This window comes from Manduca sexta, chromosome 25, assembly GCF_014839805.1.
Source record: "Manduca sexta isolate Smith_Timp_Sample1 chromosome 25, JHU_Msex_v1.0, whole genome shotgun sequence".
Lineage (NCBI taxonomy): Eukaryota > Metazoa > Arthropoda > Insecta > Lepidoptera > Sphingidae > Manduca > Manduca sexta.
In genome coordinates, this window is record NC_051139.1 from 14,892,590 (window position 1) to 14,918,045 (window position 25,456).

At 34.8% G+C, this 25,456-nt stretch overlaps 2 protein-coding genes across 4 annotated transcripts in view; one reads left to right on the forward strand and one right to left on the reverse strand.

Annotated features, from left to right (window-relative positions):
* Positions 1–342: 342 nt before the first annotated feature.
* On the reverse strand, positions 343–5,529 carry LOC115441486 (protein FAM8A1). The gene is made up of 4 exons (XM_030166296.2): positions 5,090–5,529; positions 3,375–3,513; positions 3,145–3,271; positions 343–2,926 (listed from the first exon to the last, which is right to left on the reverse strand). Exons 1-4 carry the CDS (start codon positions 5,427–5,429, stop codon positions 2,603–2,605), a joined length of 930 nt encoding a protein of 309 aa, XP_030022156.1. The 5' UTR covers positions 5,430–5,529; the 3' UTR covers positions 343–2,602.
* A 346-nt stretch (positions 5,530–5,875) lies between these two features.
* Positions 5,876–25,456, forward strand: part of LOC115441488 (beta-arrestin-1) — a 103,920-nt gene continuing 84,339 nt past the window's right edge. For all 3 annotated transcript variants that reach the window (XM_030166297.2, XM_037442691.1, XM_037442693.1), the window contains exon 1: positions 5,876–6,251. The gene's annotated coding sequence lies outside the window, so the exon portion shown is untranslated. The remainder of the gene's footprint in view (positions 6,252–25,456) is intronic.

Consider the following 25,456-nt stretch of genomic DNA (forward strand, 5'->3'; position numbering starts at 1 on the left):
TACACTACACCACTATCACGCATGAATGCACCCTGTCTGGAAAGGGAATGTGATCAGTGAGTATATTAGTGACAAAAGTCAATACATTGGGCACTGCAGTAGGCCATAGACTAATATATAATACTGGAAACAGTAGGCTCCAGTGACTATAACTAAAAGGATATGGAGAACCACTGGCATTACTTTGATTCTAACATACTAATTTCTAGGCTTGAAGGACCAAAAATACACAGTGCATGCTGAAATGAACTTTACAAAATTTTACTTATGTTTAAAGTTTGTTGGTATAGACATTTTTACAGTAAGACAAGTGAGATATTTGGTCCAAATAAAACAGCATTATATCTTTACATTTATATAGTTTACTATCTACACTATAATACATAATAAATATCACATATCCGTGTAACTCAAAACTTAAATTTTATTAACAAAAAACAACTTCAAATGGATTCTTATATTTACGCGAATGTTAGACATCGAAAAAAAAATCTTTTTCGGAATTTATCGCGGTTGTATCATATTTGGGAGACAATTAAAATATAAAACCGAGATAAAATCTGAAAACTTAGTTTTATTTCCACATTTACAACTAAGAATTTACAATAGTAATTTTAGTTTTGTTAAAGATACAAAGAGAAATTACAGTAGAATATTATCCTCAGATATTTCATAAAATATACCTTACTTATCTAGATTTACACACACATATTAGAGTCTCGTCCACATTTATCAACGCGGAACCGGCTAAGCTTAAGGTATCCACTACACTACTCATATTAAGCCGATCGTCCATCTCAACCGCTGATAACACGTGGTGGACAGTTGAGTCTATCGTCGGGCCCTCGTGAGACCTATTTACATTTGTTCCGAAAACTACGCGAGCATGCCGGTATAAACTATGAACGTCACCGTACGGTCGTCGGCAACAGCATGCAGCAAACAAAGCTTTTTATTCAATTTTCAACTGCTTTCGCATCGACAAATGTGAGGAGATCGATAATCATTAATGCAAATCATTGACAGCGTTTTAGCGAGAAGCTTTGCCATTCAAAGAACTATGCAAAAATGCACCGTTTTTACACCTGACTGAACTGTGTATTAACTTGGTAATATTTTTATAAATTAAATCCGATCGGCATCAATTCGGTCGCATTGCGGCGACTGACGATGTGCTACCTTAGCTAAAATGCTGTTGATAAACCCCATTGAATTACTTGACAGATAAACCGCGTTAATTATTTCAAACTATGTGGCTAGTATAATGCATTATGGTATATTAAATCCCTACTACTACTATAAACAGTCAAAATTTAGGAACCAGAAAATAAAGAAAAAAAATATTTTTAATCAACTATGCAATAACACAAAAGCTTATACATAATAAGCATTCGAAAACTAGAGAAAAAATGCTGTTAAATTTAATTAATTATAATATATAAATTCTTTAATGAATATTTAAAATTATTTAAATATTTAGATCATATAAAATTAATTCAATAGTATTATGTAAAATGTTAAACTGATTGTTGCTTTCATAATTTTAAATTAACTTAGATCTTGTCTAAATATCGATTTTCAACTTAGATATGCTATTCATAAGAGAAATTAAATAAAAATGGATTAAATCCAGTTTAATTTTTTAAAATTTTAGGTAACCTCTATGAAAATTAGTATTAAACGCATGAAATAAAATAGTTGTATTTACAAATCTATTGTAATATTTATGAAGCAGAAAATTGTATTATAAGAATTGATACTCCATGGAGAAATAAGACGAACTGAGTACTTTATTGAAATCATTTAAAAATATGGTTTATGTGAAAATACTTATTTTTTCGTTTAATTTGTATAAAAATACAAACATAAATGGCAATAACAAGAAAGTAGGAAACAATTTTCTTAAAACTGAAAGTGAAAAGTACATACTATCTGAAACCAAACTTACAAATATAAAACAACCAAAAGTGACATTATATTATATAAAGAAATTATATTTTATCACAGAGCATGACACTTCTATTTCTTCTGTGTGCAACAAACATCATTGTACACATATATGTACATACCTTAAAATGTGTCTCACTTATATTTTTTATTGAATTTGGGATGCACAAAGTCGGAAGGCGGTAGGTAGGAAATAGGTGCACTCTGAGAATAAAAAAAATATATACATTGTTTTTCGCGACCTTTAGCCATAATTTCATAATGCCCTGTAGTATAAATGACTACAATTTCCATCCAATGAGAATAAAAAGGCTCTTGTTAACTACTGTATGGCAGAAATTAAGATAACACTATGGTACCCCCACAGATGGTTGAGTAACAAGACACCTGCCACCTATGAGGCTAATATTGCCTTACAGCCATTCCAACATACATTATAGTAAGAAAAAACACTTTTTAAGTCATTCTTTACATTAATTCTGAAGCTCAGACAGCTATTGGGAGCTCAGTTTATAAGAACAGAAATTTACAATGTAAGAACTGTCAGGATCATTATGGTTTTTATGCCTCTGTTATACTATTATTTTTTCACATCCCTGCAGTTTGAAAAGGATGGCCACAAACTGATAAACAAAGTAAACAATGCATTTGTACACTAGGGAGCATGCCTTCTCAAAGGGAACATATTTTCTTCAACGACAATCACTCCACAGAGTAAATCATAGCCAGTGCGATTGTGTTTGAAAACAAACAGCACCACACATAATGGAAACAAGAGGGAAATCAGAAAATTTTTCATGAGAGATCGGAATAGCGCTACAAGGAAAGTGAGCGGTCTGCCAGGATACAAGAGGACTGTTTCTTTGGGTCTGCCTTCGACTGGTATAACTGCAGATGCTGTGACTACTCGTAGGCCGAGGAGCACTTTTCCTGGTGTGGCTCCGCCAGTTCTTCCAATGCTGCCGCAGAGACAGAATGCCTGTAATGTAATTTTTTTTCTTGATATAGTTTATTATCGGTCAACAGACTATAAGCGAATTTGTTGTATGTTTAAGTGACCCTATGGAGGAATATTTCGAAATTTGGAAAATTATATTTTGTTTGGTGCCCACAGGAGTCACTTCTTAAAATAAAATATTCAACAGTTTGGGTATTGTCTAACAAACATCCAGTTGACATAATAACAATAAAACAAACCTCATATACGCAGACCAGCATTCTGTAAATGACTTCTAAAAACAATATCCCTGAGGTCAGTTCCATTGCATATTTATAATCGTCATAATTTTCACTGAATTTATAGAAGTCAAACTTATCCAAGTCTCTGAAAAAATAAATAAAATTGTGTGTATGTCACATCATTGACATAATTTTTACAAGTTGCATAGGATATATATACTATTTTTATTAAAGTATATTTTACTTACATTAACTCAAACATGTCTACTGCAATGAATGTCACAATCAACTTCAGTATGAACAGTAGTATAAAGTCAATAAACTCTGCAATCAGCCTCTTGTACAGTGGCGGTATAATGTATTCATAACCTCCATGACGAGCGATCACTGCAAAGTGTGTAACATAACAATTAACATCAGTTAGTATGTACATATAGGATATATATACAGAAAAAACTGGTTATAGCGACATCGAAGGGATCACTGAATCTGGACGCTATATGCAACAGTCATTATAAATGATACACTTTTTATATGCATTTATTTAAAGAGACTTTACTATTTAGTCGTTATAACCGATGCATCGCTATAACCAGAGTCGTTATAACCGGTTTCCACTGTGTATATATATATGTGTTTTTAGCTAATAAACAGCAACAAATATGCAGAACTTGATAATTATGTATGAGTAATAAAAATCAATGACCTAATAATAAAATTTTCACATAAAGTTCAATATTTACAGATCATTTGTGGAACTGAATAATCAGATCAAAGTTGGATCTATTTTATTAATATATTTACTCATTTTATTTTTATATATTTGTACAGTAGTTGTTGCACTCAGAAGGTCCATACTGCATCATTTAAATTGATGCCTTTCAATAAAAATTGTTTATTAATTTCAGCTACAAATCGTAAAATATAAAGGTTACAACAAGGTCTAGGAAGTGAATCCCTTAGATCATTTTTTTAAAGTGGTGGGCACGGATCCATAGGGAGGCATTACAACATGCAAAGGGAAGCGCTAATGTAGGTTTGTCAATTAATTTCGATCACTCAAGAAAAACTATTTTATTCTAGATGAAAGTTACCATATTATGTACTGTACCCCAAACAATGCAAATGTAAAATTATATAGTCATTGAATTAAGTATTAAAGGGGTGAAGGTGGAATAACTAAACAAAATAATTTTTATAATATTAGTTAGATTACTTAGTAAGCCCGATGGCATTCCCTGCATTGAAGAAGTGGTCTGAGCATTATTATTTAAGCGGAATGGTGGCATGGCAAATAATAGTTTGTGCATCCCTGCCTTAGATCATTAAATACATTCTTAATGGTAGTGTGTGATGATTTTTAAATATATTGCAGCAGAAATCATTATATTATTTTCACAGCCTATACCAGCCTTCATACAGGGTCATTTTTACATTACATTACTAAATGAAACCACACATTTATCTTTATGAAAGAAACTTTTCCATATGTTACTCATAGCATAGATGTAAAATAAAATAGTATAAGTTTGAACAATTAAACACACCCTAATGCCACTACGAATACTCTAAGAGATTTTTTCACTGCAACATCACATTTTCAATCAGAAATACTCATGCACACACCATAATTGCCCAAAATGCAAAATGATGAAAAATCTGATAAATAAATTTCGGGTTTTATGCGAAATAACTTGTGTATGATTTTGGCACAATGTTGGCAGAGATAGATAAGTATGTGGTTTCATTTATTAACACAATGTCAAAATGAACCATTGTATTTAATTAAGTTAATGTAGGTACATAATTTTATGATTATGGTTAAGATGGAAGTACCAAATTTATTGTAGCTTCTAGATGCAATTGCATGATGAAATTTAAAGACGCAATAAAGTATTTCAATAAGTGTATTATACCTAGTGTAGAAGAAAATTAGGCAATCTCACAAAATAATACCACATACCCTCAGCAGGAGTTAGTGTCTCGTTCTGGGGTTGAGTTTCTGGAACGTTACGCGGTGCATTAGGTACTTGAAACGGAAATTGTTGCCCTTGGAATTGATAGTTGTTATTCAACAATGGCACGTTTGTTGGGTTGTTCTGTAGACCCTGGAAGGTCATCATGTAGTACGGAAAGCATGTTGATAGGTTTTGATACATCTGCGCTTGCTGGATCCATAATCGCAGTGCCTGGAAATATGCCTCTCGTTCAGACACAACTGGCGAACCGTCGCCCTGTCCGCCGCGCTCTGTTGCGGTCTCTGATGGCTCGTTGTTCTCTAACAGCCTTTCGGACTCTGACATGATGAATTAAAAGAGAATACACATAGAAATTTTTAAAAATATTTTAGCAACAAAGTACACGTCAGTTTGTTGACAATTTTGTTTTGACATAAAGGTGGTATCTGCCTATCGAAGACTATAGAATAATTGTTGTTTTATTACTGTGGCTCTTACATAAATAAAATAAGAAAAAATAAATTATGATGTTTCGCTAATTTTTGTAGGTTTTAGTGTTTTAGATTATCTTAAAAAATATGGCAACATCATTTAAAAATCGAATCAAAAATGTTAGCGAAATTATTTCAAAGTGAATATCAATGTATTTATGTATAAATAACAAATATTGATATATGTTCAATGATTTGAATTGAAAAGTTGTCTTATCTAGCACAGTGTACAAAAAAAAAAGATTTTTCTTGAATTTTTGTAGCAATACATATGTAAAATGTTAATATGGCAACATTTTTCATGTCAGCTAATCTTCGTATCGTGTTAAGCCTTGAGATAAAAATTATGGTTGAAATTGTGAGTTAACGAACGGCTACCGACGAGTCAAACGCGTGTGTAGATAATGTGATGTGAATCGGGATGGTACGCGGTCCGAAATTCAAGACGATAACAGGGTTTTAATAAAACTGTTGTTATTGCGTGACACAGTGCCATACTTTATCGTAGTGTCCCAACTTTTTGCTAAATAAACCAAAAAAAAATCTTTCTGAAACCAGCTGTGGACAGTTAATAATTCTTTGCAGTTTATCTTAGTGGTGTGTTATGTGTGTTGTAATAGGCTGCTAGTGATAATTGGAGGATAAGCGACGCGTAAACTTCAAAATAATTACAATAGTAAGTACCTACCGTATCGTAAATATTTATGCGGCGGTTTCTTTGCCCACTTGTTATTTTTTTATTTTTTAATTCCGCATGCTCGTCCCAGCAATCTCAATGTGCTTATTCAAAGCCAAATGAAGCTTTTGATTTAATATTACTGTAATATAGATGGTATTATTTTTTTTTATCATAACAAAGTTGCCGGTTGTCGGATCATATCCGATCTAATCAAAATTTAATGTCAGACATTTTCTCATTCGACTTTTTTTTTGAAGCTGTCTTCTCTATTATTTGTTTGCATAGATACTGAAAATATAATTAGACAACTTCTTACATAATTAAGTCAACCTCAGTATGTTTATACAATAAATATACTGTCCATTATAATATTATTATAGGTAAAAATAATATTTATTTGAAATAATTAATTATAATGGTATCCTATAACAGGAAATATTTTGAGCTTATTCAACCGTTGTTACTATGAAACAAATTTTATTATTACATTCATGTTAGGAATTGTATACAAAGATTACAAAATAGTTATAACTGCATTCCTACTGTTCATACTAAATTTACTGAGCAGTTGAAATATATCGGCTTATTTACTTTATATATATATAAAAAAAAAACCTTTTGTAATAGTCCACAAACTTATTACACAGCGTTTGACCATAAAAATAATAACTGTAATGAAAATTGAACAAATCTTAATTTTATTTATTATGATGTTTTGTTTACTAGGATTTTACTCACTTCTAAGTTATAAATATTACAATTATAACAGTTACCTGGGTTTCATAGTAATTTACCACAGGATCAAACGGCTAGGAATATTATCTTATTTCTTACTACTGTTATAAATGTGAATTTTGAAAATGTTGAATCTATTAATGTTTGTTTGAAGTAAAAATAGGAACAACTTAACCAATTTGGCAGAAATTTGACACACAGGTTGACTATATCCTGAATTAACACATACACTTTTATCCTGTTAATTTGCTCCCATGACAAATAATGTTTTTTTCTTTTATCAGATTTTTTAGTTCAGTGGCACTAGTGTTGTAGTGTTTTAGGGATTTTTTTAGTGTGAAAGGCTTTTCATGCAGGCAAAATCTAGTAATTTGTGAATTACCTTTCCTTTAAAATTATTTTCTCCGAAACACATAAATTGCGCTTTAAATTAAAACTGTTAATTTGTTGTGAAGTGATTTTTACTGTTTTAAGTCATGTGTATTTATATAAATTGTTAATTATTTATAAATATATAAAATTAAATGAATATCTACACACTGAAGGGAATACAGAATTAGTGCAACAGTTACACTAAATACCTAAAAATTTATAATATGTGGTAAATAAAAAAAAATTATCTTATGCTGTTTTCAAAATGGTCAAAAATAATTACATAAATTGTATTTTATAGGAAGCTTAAAAGGCAATTTCCTCAATAGAGTAATGAGCAATAAACTTGAAATCTCTTAGCGAAATAAAAATATGGTGTAATAAAAAACAGTACATATTTAATTCCTACTCTTTCACACAAGTTGTCAAACTAAGCCATATATGTAGACTATAAAAATAAACATAACACCTGCTTAGATTTTGCTGCAAATACCTTAACAACAAGCTATTTTACAAACCTGTATACACTTAATTTTATTCATTTAAATGGGCAATAGATATTGGAACATCCTATGATATCTATCATGATATAACATTAACGATATTTTCTGTGAAATTATGTGTATTTAATTCATTTAAAAAGACATTTAGTTTAGCTCTTTTATGTATGTAACAATAAAGAATAGCCGAATAGCGCCAAAACCCAGCTCCCATTAATTAATATTTACTAAATGACAACTGGCATATGTATATACTATATACGCACGCAGTACTCATCGCGCCGGCAAAGATCGTGTGTGGAATGCATAACGTTCCGTTTGCCGTGACACCTCTACTCATTACAGGGTTGATGGCACAAATAAAATTTTTATTGATTTTCAAATACGTATTTTGTGTACATAGTTTTAACTGCGATAGTTCCATGATTAGTTTTTGTCTATCAAATAATAAGACCAATGTTCATTCAGTCAAAAATCGGCCACATGGTTATTGTTATCAGGTGATTCGTCAGTCCACTATGGTGTCAGAATTCTTAGAACACTACATGGCATAATGCGGCGCCGCCAGTGCCCTTTCCGACTCGAAAAACTCGTTTTTCTACCGCATTGTAAGAAATTAAATGGTCACTTATTAAATACGAGTACTCGCCTTTGCTATGCACTTGCTATTATTGATTGGAGTTTCTTTATGGTAAAACTCGATGAATTATGGCTTGAAAAATATTTAAATCCCTTTTAAAAGACTCCGGGACCGCTTAATGGGATTTGTTAAACTATATATCGTATAAATCGTGAATCGTGAGAAATGAGTTTTTATTTTACATCGATTAATAATAATCAATATAGTATTTAGATATGTGAGGGCCATAGGCCGCCGTGATTCCGGCGATCGTCGCGCCTTACACGAAGTTTATTTGTTAAACCAATTCTTCTTACGGACACTAAAGTTAAATAATGTGAACAGGAACATTAAGTTTATATAATGCTATATCAACGGTATACAGCCTTAAATAGCTTTAACATTTGCTCGTTTCTACACTCGAAACGGTCGTCCAAGTGCCATCTAGTTCAGGGACATCTTCAAGCCATGGCGCCTTTCGGTCGTTAGGGACTGAGTTGTACAAAATTTATTAGTATCTTTAATCGTACAAATTATTATAATCTAGTTTTTTATGCAACTAAATGACGAGACGAGCAAGTAACTTGTCTGATTGTAACCGACAAGACTGCCCATAAATAGGAAGACCAGCCGAGTTTTGAATGACATGCACACACTGTGTTCGTCACACTGAGACAACACAAGTCTCATAAGGAATTGGTAATCAATTACAACATTGTGTTTCTCGTGAATTTGTTCGCTTATTCACCATAAGATGCAGAAATGTCCATGAATCACACTCCTCCGTCCATAGGCGCTGCCCACCACCATGAGTCACTGTTTCTGGTCAGCTTTCGTCTGAGATTTCATCGTTAAGTGATTACTCATGGCCGTACACTTAACTCGTTGCCACGGTGGAATGTTTTTAAAATAGATTATTTACGTTATAATGTTTCGATCGTTTAGGCATTGAAATTGACGCGTAAATTTTGAGTATGTTATCGTCACGGATAGTACAAAGCTGCGTAACAAGCATAAATACTACGTAAGTGACAGTGGTAGATATATCGTATCCAGGGAAGGAACATAATAAAATACAGAAAATACTTTATTTTCGCATAAATCTTCTGTTCAGATCTGTCAATTACTTGGAATACAATGAAGACATATAATTAGAAAGTAATCGTATGTTTACTTCCCTTAACCTGGTATATCTATCAAATGAATTCGAATATGTTTATTCAAGCCACCATACTCATTGTTCATGACTTATCTTCAGATGGCCATATCATTTTGCCATTAGTTACAAAGTCTATCATTAAAATACGTTCAGCGGTTATTAAGCGTTCTTGCGACGGACAGTAACGTATTCATCTGCACGTTTTTGTCGCAGGTAATTCATTATAATATGTTACATCGTGGTCGCAGTATGGCGTGTAATTATGGCATAGTTTAACTACAAGAAGACTTAACCATCGCATCAGTATCGTACCCTTAGATTCACCTAAAATCATCCCCTTAAGATAGTATGTTTTGAAATTTGTCACTACATCAAATTTTCCCATATATTGCTGTGAATCGGGAACACTTCGCATCTAAAGATTTGTCATGTATAAAAAAAATATATACGCCATTGGTTAGAAGAAAGTAGCATCTAAAATGCAGGAATGCTGTAGACTCTTATTAGTGAAAAAATTTTCGAAATAGGAAAAGTTGTTTCATTATTACTATCTAAAACGAAACTCAATAAAATACAGATTGGTCGGCTTAAGGATTGAGATACCACTTGGTAGGCACGTTCCCGTGGGAAACAAGCCGGTAAGTGGTATTTGACATTTTATGTACGTAATGCTAGAAATTATCAAGTTAAAACGTTATGCAACCGTATTTCTTAATTTACATACAACCTGTAAGTTATCTTGTACAAGACAACCCACCGATAGACGAGCGAGTACTTCGCATACTTCACTGCAATACTTTACATCATTGATTCCCCAAAATGGTCTAGGTAGATGGGGTGGGGATGGGATGGGATGGGGGCCCAGGTGTCCAAGGGAGACTTGACGGGGTCTTGATTGACCAAAAAATGGGGGTCTACAATTCGTAAGCGGGGGTCCACGAAAATTTGTCTGGTTTGATAGTAGAGTATTAAATTGTTGGCGTGACTTCACGTATCAATAGTAGGAATATTTTAAGATGCTCAAACTTGCATATTCTGGGCAATATGGTAGAAATTTAGATGCAGGGAGTCCAGCGGAAGCAGTTAAAATTTTAAAGTGGTCTATGAGAAAAAGAAATTTGAGAACCTCTGCCTTAGACCGTTAATTTAACACTTATTGACATTCCTGGAGGTTGGGTTTGGAGCTCAGTGGTTAGATGTTAGTCACGATGTATGCAGCGTACGTTTTGACTTCTCATGGGGTTGAGAATGTATTGTCTAATTCGGTTATGTTATTCTGCAAGGAGGATTTGAAATCACTCCACTGGTATAAACGGTTCAAGAATGCGAAATCAATTATTGAATGTAGCACGGCAGTTTTAATAAACCCGCAAAATAATAACATCAAATCAATTGTATGAGTGGCTCGCCTACTATAAAAATATAAAATCGATTCGTCGTTAGTATGTTTTTAGGTCGACCGTGCGCCAATTAAGCACTAATGCAAAACCTAATTCCGTTTTCGCAGTTTCATTAAAATGCGCATGTACTGTATACATAACATTGTGAAATGTTGTTTCTTTTCTGACTTTACATTTGTTTTTAAAGCATTTTATAATGGAATTTGTACGCGGTGTAAATAAATCATTGTCTTATTTTCATAATTTGAAAAGCATTTGCGTACAGAGTTTTTCTTTAAAGTATTATTACTAAAAATATAATTTATTTTCACCTATTAATCCAGTCAATACATGTTTGATCTCTATTAGGCAGTAGATGGGTGATGGTATTGCATAAACTAATACCGAAGAATTTGTTTCAACCAAATATTTACATCGCTCTTCTACTTGAATGCAATGTATTTGAAGCTAAATTGATTGGATCGGCGTATCGGACCAATGCGTGTAATAGGGTTTAAAAAAAGTCAAAGTTTCGAAGTGGCCAGTTGTGCGGTGCGTGTCGCGTCATCTCCCGACATCCCGTCGAGTTCCCACAAGCGATGCGACACAATTTAACCCGTAATACTATGAATTAAAGGCCGTATCCCCTTGCACACGCGCGTCGCTCCCTCCACGTCGCAATTTGTCCGGTGTCCCGTTTTATTTGTCATGCGGACCGATAGCGTTGTTATGTCATAGTTTTGTAATCGATTGTCTTAGTTCCGGGGCGTCATTGGTGGGCGTTTGATAACATTCAAATCCGGGTGAGACGATCTGTTGAAGCGAACTTTACTGATACTGTGATAAGGGTTATATCTGTCTAATTGTATTGTTCAAGGCAGTAAGGGCCGATGTGTTTGTTGCACCCTGCAGGCTGTAACCGAACTGCAGACTAGGTTAAGAAACGTACAATACTTTACAGATGTGATTTTAATGATATCTGTCACTGGGCTCATCCTAAATTTTACAAATTAAAATTGATATGCACTGCTTTCAAACGCGCTATTTCATCGTCCGAAACTACTCGAGCAGTTTATGTTGTTGCTGATGAAATTAGGTCTGATGATGACAATATGTAGACTAGCAATCAAACCGAGCCGTTGATTTATTACTGTCTTACAAATAGTACGACTATTATAGTCAGTAGATATAAAATTTATGTATTGTCAACATCCTCTATTGGCGCTTCGACACTTACCCTACATTTGTGAATATAAACAATCGAAATGATAACATCAGCGGCCTGTTAATATTACTTACTAGCTTGCAAGCTCGGATTCGTCCGTGTTGGTTTTTATCCGGTATAAATGTCGGTTAGATTATTGTGAAATACCCGTTGCCTGTCAGTAAAATATCTGCTAAATTAGTTCAATTGTTTTGCCGGAAGACACAAAACTAATGAAAAAGTATTTCATATTCGACGCAGCATCGTATAGTTCAATCCTACGTCTTTTTTTATGATTTCGCATTGGGTAACAATCAAATTAGTATAATTGAACTAGGCGTTACTAGCTGCTTCGTCCGTGTTAACAGCCACTCCCACTTCAAAAGTTCCTAACACACTTACGATAATATAGTGTCATATATAAGTCATATATAAAAGATCGCATTATTTCCATTGGGAGCAAATAAAAAAGTAGCCAATGTGTCAATCCAGGACATGGCCTATCCTCGTGCCAAATTTCAACCAAATCCGTTTGGCAGTTTCTGTATTTACTTTTAACAAACATTCAAAAGTTTTCCCAAACTCTCGCATTTACAATATTAGTAAGATAAAAAGTATGACTCGTAAGAAGTAAGATAAGATGAAACTAGTAAGATTATTGCGTGGCAGTCTTACAAACATGAGGTTTTTGTAAGAGTACAGCATCTGTAATACGGTAAAGTTCTCTGTCTTGATAAAAAAAAAAGTTTTTTTTTTAAATGCGTTCAATATCTTTTCTACCGCAAACATATAGATAAACGAGCGGCGGCGGTATACGTATCGATATAGTGATGCATGTGACCCGACAGTACGTAACCTTACGACCCAATGGCCTTAATGCAGGCGCATCTGCCGCACGGCGCGGCGTACTGTTCCGCCCATTGTTGCTCCCACCTTTGATCTTTATGACTGCACCAGTCTCGAGGTACATGCGGACACTAGTGACTATTACTTCGTATTCACAGCGCTGCACCTGATGCGGGACATGTTAGCATATATTATAGTAACCGTCTCATTTTGCAAATTGTTACCGCCATCATAGAGTACACCGTTCACAAGGTATAAAACCCGCCGAAGTGGTCCACGTAAGTGTCGCGTTCCTGCTTCAGCCTGTATACGGGGTTTCAAACTGGCCGGCATAATTGTGTCGACTGGTGAGGGATAATCATCTCGTCTGTCGACATATCTAGATTCATCGGTGGGGTCATTTTGCAATGCTCATATGATATTATTACTGATGTTTTTCATCTAATGTATTAGTCTTTAATTTGTTGATATTTCTTATAACTTTGATGTTGTTTAATTACCACTGATATCAGCTGTTGTCAATCTCTTGCTATACAGGGCGAGGACGCACCGGCACTGAAGCGCGTATTGCATTTATAATGCTGATTCATGCATGTCATTATTGATGTTTTTCATTGCCATCGACAGAATTATTATTGTAAGGTTAGTTTTGTGTACACTGGCACGTGTAACAATGGAAGGATGTAGTGTTTTTGAGTGTAAAAGCCGTAAAATGCTAAGCCGTTCTCATCTACGCGCACGCGATCTATTCCTGTTGGCACATTAAGTCTATGGCTCGAATAATAAAATTTTCTTTCTTGGACTTTAATACGCTCAGGTGCAGCAATTAGCATTATATATTTTCCGTGCCAACATAAAAAGCGGTGATGAATTGCATCCTTTAATACACGCTGACCTTTTTAATATTTTCTGTTCTGTCGTCACCTGACGCCGGCCGGTCGACTGTTTTATAGCCGAGTAAATTTTTGTCGCCCGCTTTTGAACAATTGCTCATTATTGTTATGTTCCACGCTGTGATAAATTAACTACCGTCTTATAGCAAACAGTATGTCATGCATGCTATTTGTACTATATCGATTTGTCTGACACTATGATACGAAAAAGCTAAGGTAATAAAATGTTACCTTGATGTGTTGGTATTTTCTGAATCGATATGAAAGTCCTGTAGAAGTAATGTTCTGACTATCGTTTTCATCATATCAACACATTTAGCGACAAGCCTGTCGCATATCATAATCGACTTTGTAAGTTGTAACATACCATTTGAAATGTTTTCACAGTAATGGGTTTGGTGTTTGATCGTTCATCATGCCATGTAAGGTGAGAGTTTTTTTTTTTTGTAAATACTGCACGTGGCGAAAAACTACCAGAACCCATTGCGTTTTCGATCAACAATAGCGAAATGTCGACGTGTCGTGGAATGCCAAAATAACACCTCGGAATTCGTCTCACGTCCCGCCTTCGCGTTCTCGCGAGGAACCCTTCGATAATAGAAACGATCGAGTTGATGTCGAAACTTGGTCCAACACACTCGGGAGGAGTCACGTCGTTCGCGATAGTCGAGTTGTAGCGTCTTTATACTGAGTTTAGCTAGATTAATCCGGTGTTGATAGAACGAATTGATGTATAGGTTTTAACTTTAACAGGCATCATCCCAGTATTAATCAAAAATTTTGATTCAGATTCAGATGTTTCCATTATTCACCTTATACCTTCATTTCATGTTGTCATTTGCCAATAACATTCGTAATGGTATTGATATCTTCACTGGTTCTGTAGCCTCAATAAGATCGAAACTCAATAAGTTAATTACTTAGGGATAAAAAAGAATAATTCATCCTTATTATACATTTTTTTTCTTTAAAATTTAGTAATTTGTATAATTTTACGATCTAATTTAAGCACTAACTTGATTAATATTATTTAAGTGTCTCACTAAGAATACCTAATGCATGTCGGATTCACATCTAGTAGATGTCAAATATTATTGTATTGTTTCATACCTTTTACTTATAGCATGTAATATGTTTGAACATCAGTTTTGTGAATTAAATAAAAAAAAAAAAAAAAAAAATACCTTTGTCTAAGCATACCATTGAATCGGAAAAGTCCACGTTCCCATATTTAACTTTCATCACACCCATACTTCCTACGAAGAACTCATTTGCATACGTGTAATGTATAGTTACCTGTGTTCAAACGGATGCCGTCCGCTATAAAATGCCGGTGAAGGGCCTCTTCATTGATCCAAATCGTTTTAATGGACCCGTGTAAGCCTCCAGGCCAGTGGGTGCCGCGGGTCCCTCGGCCACGGCCCATCAAATATGCATGAGTGGCGTCTTCCGCTAGTCGTCACTCCCCGACTCTCCGATCAACCGTATATAGATAAAAATACTCGGTCTATTGTCTTCGGTGCTGGAATGTTGTGTGCCTACTGCCCACTGCCCACTGCCCATGATGACGTCACTCGTCATAACGCTTGCCGATCGTAAACCGGTCGTACAAATCGTGGAGGATGCGTAAATTGTTCACGGAAATCTCCGGGCCTCCGCCTCGATGTTTTTTCATATCAACATGCCGCTTTTATATCGCGGTATGGAATCAGTTTAATTTTAAAAATCAAAAATTATATTGTATATTTCTTTCATGATTATTATCATTTTACAAGGTTTAAAATTACGACTTACCATCTAGATTATTAACACATCATAAAATCAGCGACAATCTCAGCACCTGTTACGATAAATAACAAAAATGTCAAAACACAACTGTGTTACTCAAAAATAATGGGTGCCTCATTCAAACGGTATCAGCAACGAAACAAAACGTCGGATATAAGCCATTTAGATTATAAATATAAACACAGAGATGTATTTGTGATGAAGTGTGCGTTTCTATGCGGCAACAGATAAGCGTTGATCGCGGTGCCGTCCACATGACCAGTGACGTCAGAGCGCTGGGCCTAACAGCAAGGCGTTGATTACTATGTTTCCCCTACATGTATGGGTTATTTAATGAAGTGTTACAGGATAATGTCCGATTTTACGCTGGGTATCAGGGAAACAGCGTGCTTGGGGAAGTCCAAAGGTATTTTAATTGATAGGTCAACTCGGGTGTCGGGGATTTTTGTACACGCTTCCAATATCCAAGATAAAGTTTACTCACAGACGACAAACATAAAATATGATTAGGTATGTGTATTGAAAGAGCAAGGTTTTTGTTGTAATATACAAATACACAGAATTGTACCAAGAAATCAACGGGTATCACAGAAGGTCGACAAAAGTAAAATTTTTTTTTGTCATAGTTGTAATAATATTCAGACGCGCCACGGGCACATTCACGCGCCGTCGTAATTTTGATTGATTGATCCGGCGTACGCTTGTTTATTGAACGGATCAGGTAAAATTGAATCGGTTGCCGTCAAAGCGTCGAGTTTATTGTGACAACGTCGGGTCCGGAGGGTCTCTTTATTATTCATTCGTCGTTTAAATCCGAATGGCCGTGCACGATGGTAGTCCGAGCTTCCCGACGCGTCGCTTCTCTTTGGTAAATACGATGCATTTTGTAGATACCGTCGTTAATATGTCAACTAGGTCTTTAAGTCTTGTATAATTGGATCACATAAAACCTCTGAAACTGAATTTAATATGGATAAAATAATTACATTGCCTGAGATATAAAGTAAGGCGGCGGCCCTACAATAAAGCATAACAACGCGACACGAAGGTCCGTGTCGTTTAATTTTGATGATTGTGATTGGCTGAGAGACCAAGGCGTGAGTCACATGCTAGTCTGTCGACCAATCGCAATGAAACGACATGGGCTCTCGTGTCGTTTTATTGCCACATTCTAAGGAGCCGATTTACTTTTCACAATGTGGAGATACATGTATTTTACAATATGTGCAAAAGCATATTCTGTCAAATCTACAATATGTCGGAATTAGAGCCAAGGGATCAGAACGAAAAACAGGACCTTTTTCTGTGAACGTTCTTAAAATTTACTGATAACGTTCATACATTTTTGCATTTTCACAGCCTTGGGAGTTTGAAGCTAATGTAATACACGAGTAATTACTCTTATAAATCATACCAATAAAACAATAACCTGATTTTTTACATCGCCATCTGTTTTTTATGAACGGAAATAAAACTTTAACCATAAAACTGTCGTTTTTAATGACAAAGTAGTCGTTTTTACATGGTTATTTACAAGCGCTTTTCATAACTAAAATTGAATTTGTTTACAACAATGTCTCATTTTTTACGGTCTCGATTAATATATATTTTTATTGATCGTCATCTGTCAATGTACTATTCCGGTCCAGTTTCACTAACTCCAGACAAATTTTATGAGTTTATCTCATTGTCAATTTGTTTTTATATTTTGCTCAATTTGATGCGCTTGAGTTTTATTTGCTATGCCATTTATTGAGACTCAGTTATTTCTGAATATTTGAAAATAGTTTTACTTGCGTTCTGATAAGGTATAAACTCGTCCTTTCCTCACTTAGATTACAAGATGGAAAAACATATAAATGATTTGGTATTCAAATTAAGGACACGGATATGCTATTTGGATTGATGTCAAAGATTGTTTACCTTCTTACGCCGATATGGTACACATTGTTCAATGGGAGTTTATTTCGCACAATGTTTTACATACGGGCTATGTCGCGAGCAACACCTTGTACATGATATTTCGCCACTTAACCAACAATAGAATTACTGCAATGTCTACACTATATTTGTTGGCGACAAAACATTTGCAATTGTCTCTATTGTATTCGATGTAATTGATTGTTCCTGACAAAGGCATTATTTGAGAAAAGTACTATTAGATTACACCTATTCTTTCACCGAACATAGTACCTATAATGATATGTGAATAAAAAAGAAAGCCCGGAGTTTCTTTCTGCCTTTCTTCTTCGGGTAGTCATCACTTAGGTAGCTAGTGAAAGGCTGGTAGGTTAGCTAGTTAGGGCTCATGTCCTCGCCGGTGAGGATCGCGACGCGTTACCCTTCTATTTCCCTCTACTTGCCAGCCCGAGTTGGTTACTTCGGTTTGTACCTTGTCTTTATTATAACTTTTATCCCTAATTTAAAATGTCCATAGTTATATAAGTAATTTTAATAGTTGTTTAGAAATAATAATTATTATTCTTATGCTATGTTTTGACGTATCATAAGTGCAACTTTGTTCGCCTACGTGATAAATAAAGTATTTTATTTTTATTTTAAATATTTTTATCTAAATATTTGGATTTTGACCCTTATAGCTTTAAGTTGATTTTTAATAATGCCTAGGGCCCATGCAGTCCGCGGATTTTAAACGCCAACGACCTGAGTTTCGTAATACACGCTCTCCGTGTGATATCGGCGCACATTGATCGTGTAAAGTACACAGTTTTAATTCCGTCATGCATTTAAAAGGTTTTTATCGACAAATCTACTAATATAATATGTATTCATACTATAAACATCTTTCTTTCTCTTTACAACGACTTCACATACTTAACTATTGCATTAACCCGCAATCATAGTCAAACATTCTGGGGAAATAAAAAAGTTTGTTATTTGTATTAACCTCGTGTGGGTTTTACGTTCAAGTTTATCGAAAATCGTTCTCTATTCGTTTGTTATCTTTATCTTTGGAAGTGAGATAGGCTAATGTGGAAAACATCGCTTTTGTGGTAATGTAGAGATGGGAATTTCATGTCGAATACGTAATACTGTTTGTTTTTAACAAGTGTTGTTAGTTTTTATCATTATGCTGAACAAGATCTTCTATGTTTCTCTTTATTTCTAACAACTCATGTTCGATATGAGAAATGTTTGATTTTCCCTTACTTGTTTTCGATAGAAACATTGAAATATGTGGACCCGAATTGTAACTTATTTCGTATCACAGATTTACAATCCGTGTACAAACCACATTATAGCATTATATTGGTTACACACAGTGGTACGTATTATTACACGGATAGATTCAGTTTTATTAGGTCAATGCGAATATTAAATATGAACACGAATGTTTGCGAATGCTAGTCGCGGACTCGCGATCCGTAACTATGTTTGTCTAACATGGCGTTTACGATTGGTTTGCGTTTCTAATATCACATTACCATTGATTATACGTTTTAGATACCGCGTTGCCATGGAAATGAGAAGCAAGAAATGTTTGTGACTAGGACGTTAAGGTTACATAAAATAATATGTTTTTAAATTGGGATTAATATTTAATGGTTTGGTTGATTTGATATACTATATATACTAGTTTTTGATTGCCATTACGTCTGCATTAAAATCTTATCCGGGAATAATAGTTGCACATTATATTTTTCCTCTGAAAAGTAGCCTTTTTAGGCAAGCTATTTAGGTCAGGTTGCAGACCAAAAGGCAAGCTATGTTAGTTTAGCTTAGCTCGCATAACTGAGATATAATTATTCATATTTGTGTGTAAACCGCAAGCTATGTAAAGCCATATTTTTATTTTTCTGCACCACGCAAAATACTTGGTCTACCGTTATACCAAACATATATATAGTTTAATGTAATTAATCGTTAATTGTTACTAGCTAATTCATTTTCCGCCCCCGATCCATCTGGCGTATACAACCAAAGATAATTACGTTTCATACTCGCAGTGTATTCGCATTTAACGAGTGCACGTTACTGCCTAAACTGTTTTTACGAGCGAGTCGCCTTTGATGTTGGAATCGCTCGCGACTATGACTTTGTTTATTACGCTGTCTGCTCATCATCTTTGGCCTATTTTTTAGTAATATCCTCTTCGGACGCCCACTTTTTTAATGCTCAATGGTCGATAGGGAATCATGGCATCATTCGACGAGGACACATAGGTCTTCAGATTTTTTTTTTGCCAGGAATACATAATATTCTCAGCTACTTCTTCAACTAGCGTCAATGGATTGACTAAATTATTATACAAATATTAATCACTCAGAACCGTTGATGGCAGAAAAAGGTAAATATGTGTTATCTATCGCGTAAAGCAGATCATTTTTTGCATTAAGGAAACTACGGAATATAAAGTTTAACCCGCTTTTTTAGGCTGTAGTATATGATATTTTTTCAAGTGCAAGTCGATATGTATTTAGGGCGTACTGTTATACTGATTTATCAACTATTTTTGGATATACGATTAGATAAACGCGTTTCCTCCGCGAAACAAACAAGTTTTGAATCACTAGGAAAATTTTGCACGGCCGATATGTCGTGTTATTATTGATTATAAGTTTTTACTCACGTTTCCTCTGCGTGCAAGTTTCTTTCCCAGATATTTTAAATAGTTATTTCATTAAAATATTACGATTATTATCTTACCTACCAACAGTATAATTTTGTATAAGTAAAGAAATTTTTGGCATGTACATATTTTAAAAAATTATTGTTAACATACGAACTTATTTCTTCATATTATTAGTATAAAAAATATTCGATATGCGCCAAAATGTTTAGATGAACACCTTTTGAAACCATACTCCGTCATGCTTGTTTCCCCAATGGAGCTGACAGAGCTGCAGTAAATGGCCGTTGCACCAAAATATTTAGGTATTTCCGTCACGCAATGTGGCAGGGGCGGGCCTATTGACATTTTGGGCCAACCCAAATCATGTCAAACGAATTGAAAACCTCGCACAAATGTTTACCCAATTGGGAATCGAATTCGTTCCCAATTCACGGTAGGCTTGTCATGTGTCTAATGAAGACTGTTATTTCATTAAAGGCCCAGAGCTGTGTGCCCGATGAGTTAACCCATATAGATGATTTTTTTATTCATCAAATGCCTTTAAAAAAAGCCGGCCAATTGATATAATATCAATATTGAAAAAGAAATAGATATCATTGATGGTAGGTCTGTCATATGTGAGAGTCCGCCTGGGTAGGTACCACCTCAGTGTCTATTTCTGCCGCCAAATAACAGTGTGTAGTCACTGTTGTGTTCCGGTTTGAAGGACATTGTAGCCAGTGTGACTACTGGACATAATGAGACTTAACACCTCATGTCTCAGAATGGCGAACGCTGTGGAATACCAAACAATACTTTGTAATTCAAGGTGTTGGATGGTGTTTCTACTGTTTATGGGCGGTCGCATCGCATACCATCAGGCGAACGACAATCTCCTCTCGTCATTCAAAGCAATAAAAAATAAAGAGATCGCTATAATGGCTTATAAGATGATCTCTAGTTTAAGTCTATATCAAACATGATGACTATTTCATTTTCTTCTTTTTTTATTCACAACATGATATTCCACAATCAATACAAAATAGGAGCAGGCTGGCATAATTGTCTCTTCTGACCACGAAATATCATCTCGATAAATGTTACTCTATCTGGAAAATCTCTTCTAAACATCAGGTGCACTGGAGTCACATTGCCGCATATAATAAAAATAATACTTCATTCTAAACTTAGACCATCAGCAATAAATACCAATAGGTTAATATGTTGTAATGTTAGTTTTATTAGTGTTCTCGGATACTGGCTGCCGTTGTGATGCGCGGCGAGGCGTGGAGAATGAGTTTGAATATATTTTGTGTTAATATTATGTCTGTACGTGATTGATCGAGTATGCGCTGTACATCTTTTACATTTATTAAGTTTTCGATATAGACATATTATGGTGTATCGGGAGACGGTAATTTTGTTTTACTTCCTATAACGTTTGTTGAGTGATTAAGTACTTGTGAATTTATCAAATCTTCAGCGTAACATAATAACGTAACAAAATACTTGAAATATTGTGCTTAATACAATGAGCATTTAATATTTTTTTGACTCATTTTATTTCTTCATCGTGGTTTCAGATAATGTCCTAGAGTATTATAATAAAAAAATGTCGTGTATTTTTTATTCCATTCAAGACGCCATATTGTTATTCCAGGTCCTCAAATGAACTTGACAAACAACAAAACATTGTCGAAATGTTTTTTATTCATCACTTCCAATATTTTCTCAGAACATATTTCGCATAGAAACTTTACGACGAAAAACTAATTATGATTTCGGTGAAGTTATTTCAACAAACATTTTTATTGAATCAGAGTACATACAAATAAACTCGTAAATCGTAGGTAACCCGCGCGCCCCAATTCGAGACAATTCAATTTGTTCTCCGTGAACAAATCTGTGCTCTAATGTTCGGGATATAACTGTTATTATAAATTAAACAAACTGTACGGTTTTATTATGTTACTCTTACTTTATGACTAGTATTTCGTATGCCTATCTTTGTTGTATTCATTTGTATTATTTCATATTCATTTTATCAAATGGTTTCGTAGTAAAGTGGGTAAAAGCTATTTGTGTTATCAATTATATGAATGACTTGTGTGACTCGTTTGAATTTAGAATGCGTTAATTATTTTTGTTTTCATGCCTCAGGTGTTGTTATAAAATCTATAAATACTTGAAGCAAAAACTTTGTGCCCTTTTTTACGAACATTACGGAGGACTATGAAATTTGGCACAATTAAAGTTAATATAGAGAAGTGCTAAAAACTTTTTTTTTATTTGCATTAGAAACTCATTAAAAACACTACACTTCCATGCGTTTGAGATATACATGTAAATTATTTTGTGTGTTACTAAAAACTGAGAAGACATTTAACTCTTCTTCTCCATACATGTCATTTTAAATTTAAAACCTTATCATGTCAAACATCTATAATATAATATTAATTTGTGAATAAAAAACGGTTGTCAGTACTCCTTTTTAAGCACATTGCACACAAGGAGGAGTGTAAGCATTGGCATGACTTAAGTTTAAACTTAACTTCTATATACATAGAGTAGTGGAGAAACATAAAATATAAGTTACAAATATATTAAATTAAGGTGAATATTCCTTACACATAACTCAATTTTAAACGTGAATTGTTCAATCACGATAAATAATGACTTTCGCCATAAATCTCGACGTAAATTCGGAATCTCTTGCGAATTTCGCGTCGGCCAATAGCCTGTCTTATATTGGCTCCTAAAAATTTATGAGGATAACCTTCAGTGCGATGTTTTGTTAGCGATAGTGTTATTTAACTCTTCAGTACAGGTCAATGTATTGATTGTTACTTAGAAAATTCCACGTGGGAAGTGACAAATGGCACTACAAATTGTACCTTTGCTACAGACTAGACGTTGGAACGTGTATTTATTTATAGTAAGTATGTAGGTACAATATAAATGACTAAAGTGTATTTCTTCACTTATATATTTACCCCCGTAATCATAGACGTTTTTTATCTAAGGACGGAGCATTGCTGTGATAACAAGTCAGTTTCTCAGTGCTAACGGCATGATAGCCTTCGCAGTGCGTAGAAATAGGGCCGTTGTGATTGGCTTATATTGTTATATCTCAATATTAGCCAATTACAACGGCCCTATGTCTCTTTCCCAGTGACGTTGGGCAATGAGAAACAGACTTGTTATCACAGCATTACTCCGTCCTTAGATAAAAAAACTATGAATAAAGAGGTTAATAATTAAATGTATTTAAAATATGCCTCTCTCGGCACTCTACATTGAACGGTTCCGTCCACTCTTCTACATTTTTCGTGCCTTCTTACTCTGTTCTAAGGTTTTTATGCTTTGTTTATTGGTTTTAGATTGCAAAATTATTATAATTGGGATTGAAGTTTAAAACTACACAGTGCAATATGAAACGTGTAGTCACATATAGTATTGGGTTGAGCAGGGGGCGTGTGTTGAACAGAGCCATTTTTCTTTAATTAGTTTTTAACGGGTCATGTAATACACTGTATAGATGAGGTATCATGTTGTCCTGCATAGAATGGCGTATTGTTCAGCTTAGGCTCCAATAATGAATAAGTATAAAATCTCATTTGTCATTTTTGTGTTAATCCTTATTCGGCTAACTAAAGCCTGATCAATAAAAAAGGACAATTGTACAGTTAGACATTGTGCATGCTTTTCTTCATGAAAAGTTTCTTTACAAGTATGTTTTTATTTATTAAAAAAGTATAGTGTCTGCGCACAATATGGCAACCTTTTAACGCAACGCCTATAGCTATCGGATAGAATTTTGTTTGTCGTTATAGGCGTTCGTTAGTACCTTAATTTATTCTGGCAAATAAAGTTTCTTTGTCACCACCAGCCTTCCCGAGCCTCGGTTACACAATAAATCCTCGTTGCATCAGTGAAACAATATACTAAGTACCGAAATAGTTTTGTCCATCTCTCTCTTTCTCTATACGCGCGACAAAGACAGGCATAAGATTTTATAGCTCATACATCAAAGCATCACAGTATATGGCACATTTGACGTCAGTAAATCGTTAACTGCCCTAAGACGATCCCGTTGTTTTATAACCTAATATAACTCCGTGCGCTTTGTAAGCAAATTATAGAAATCTTCGTGCTTGCTTTATATCTGTTCTATTTGTGTTTTAGTTTTAAAACGGGAGCTGTTGGCGTGAGGACGTGTGATGGTTGAAGCCCTTGTAGTAAAATGTCTTATAAATTGATCGGCTTAGTATTTTGGGATTTGATAAATAAGATCGTAATGTCAAAGCTATGGGGTCATCCAGCTAGTGAACAGAGCTATGCCTACTTTACGTTTGCTATAGCAGGTTTACTCAGTACTTCTACTTCGCAGGTCCACTCTTGACAGTGTGGTAGTGTTCATGTTTGTATTCAGTACTATGAAACAGTAAAAGACCGATTACAGCTTTCTAAATTTTTTATTTCCAAAATAATATATTATTTGAACTGAATTGCATGTAGGGCGGACTTGTTATTGGCTTGCTGTTCTTCCTTTATTCACAAATCACACAAGGTCCGTATAAAGCGCTCTGCGGGTGCGCACTGCGCACCTCGCGCGCCAACAGTTCAGTCGCCTTTTGTTGTATAAAGTTGCATTTCCCAATGTCGAACGATAACACTAGCATAATCCACGCGCGGCGCGTATACAACGCGCGTGCGCAACTCACTAATTAATCCGTCCTTCGCGAACCTTTCGCAAATAGACGCATTTGTCTTATGTGTACGCAACGACAATACCAGTGAACTTTGCCGTTGTAGAGCAAAAAACGTGCTAATCATCGTGATTGCGCGTTAATTGCAAAACATAAACACAACTTAGTTGTGTCCCACTGCACACACTTGACGTCGCATCTTCGCTGCCAAGTATGATGGCGTCATCTGGCTCCTGAATAAACATTCTTCGAGCAATGACGACTTGACACGATCGTTTGCATATATTAAGCAATAGAAAATTTACGTCAATGGCTAGTTCATTTAAAATGCATGTCCTTATGTAGGCATCAACGTGGGCTGTGTTATTGCGAACCTATATTTAAGATTCACATAATACTATATGCCAGTATCTAGTACGAGGTAG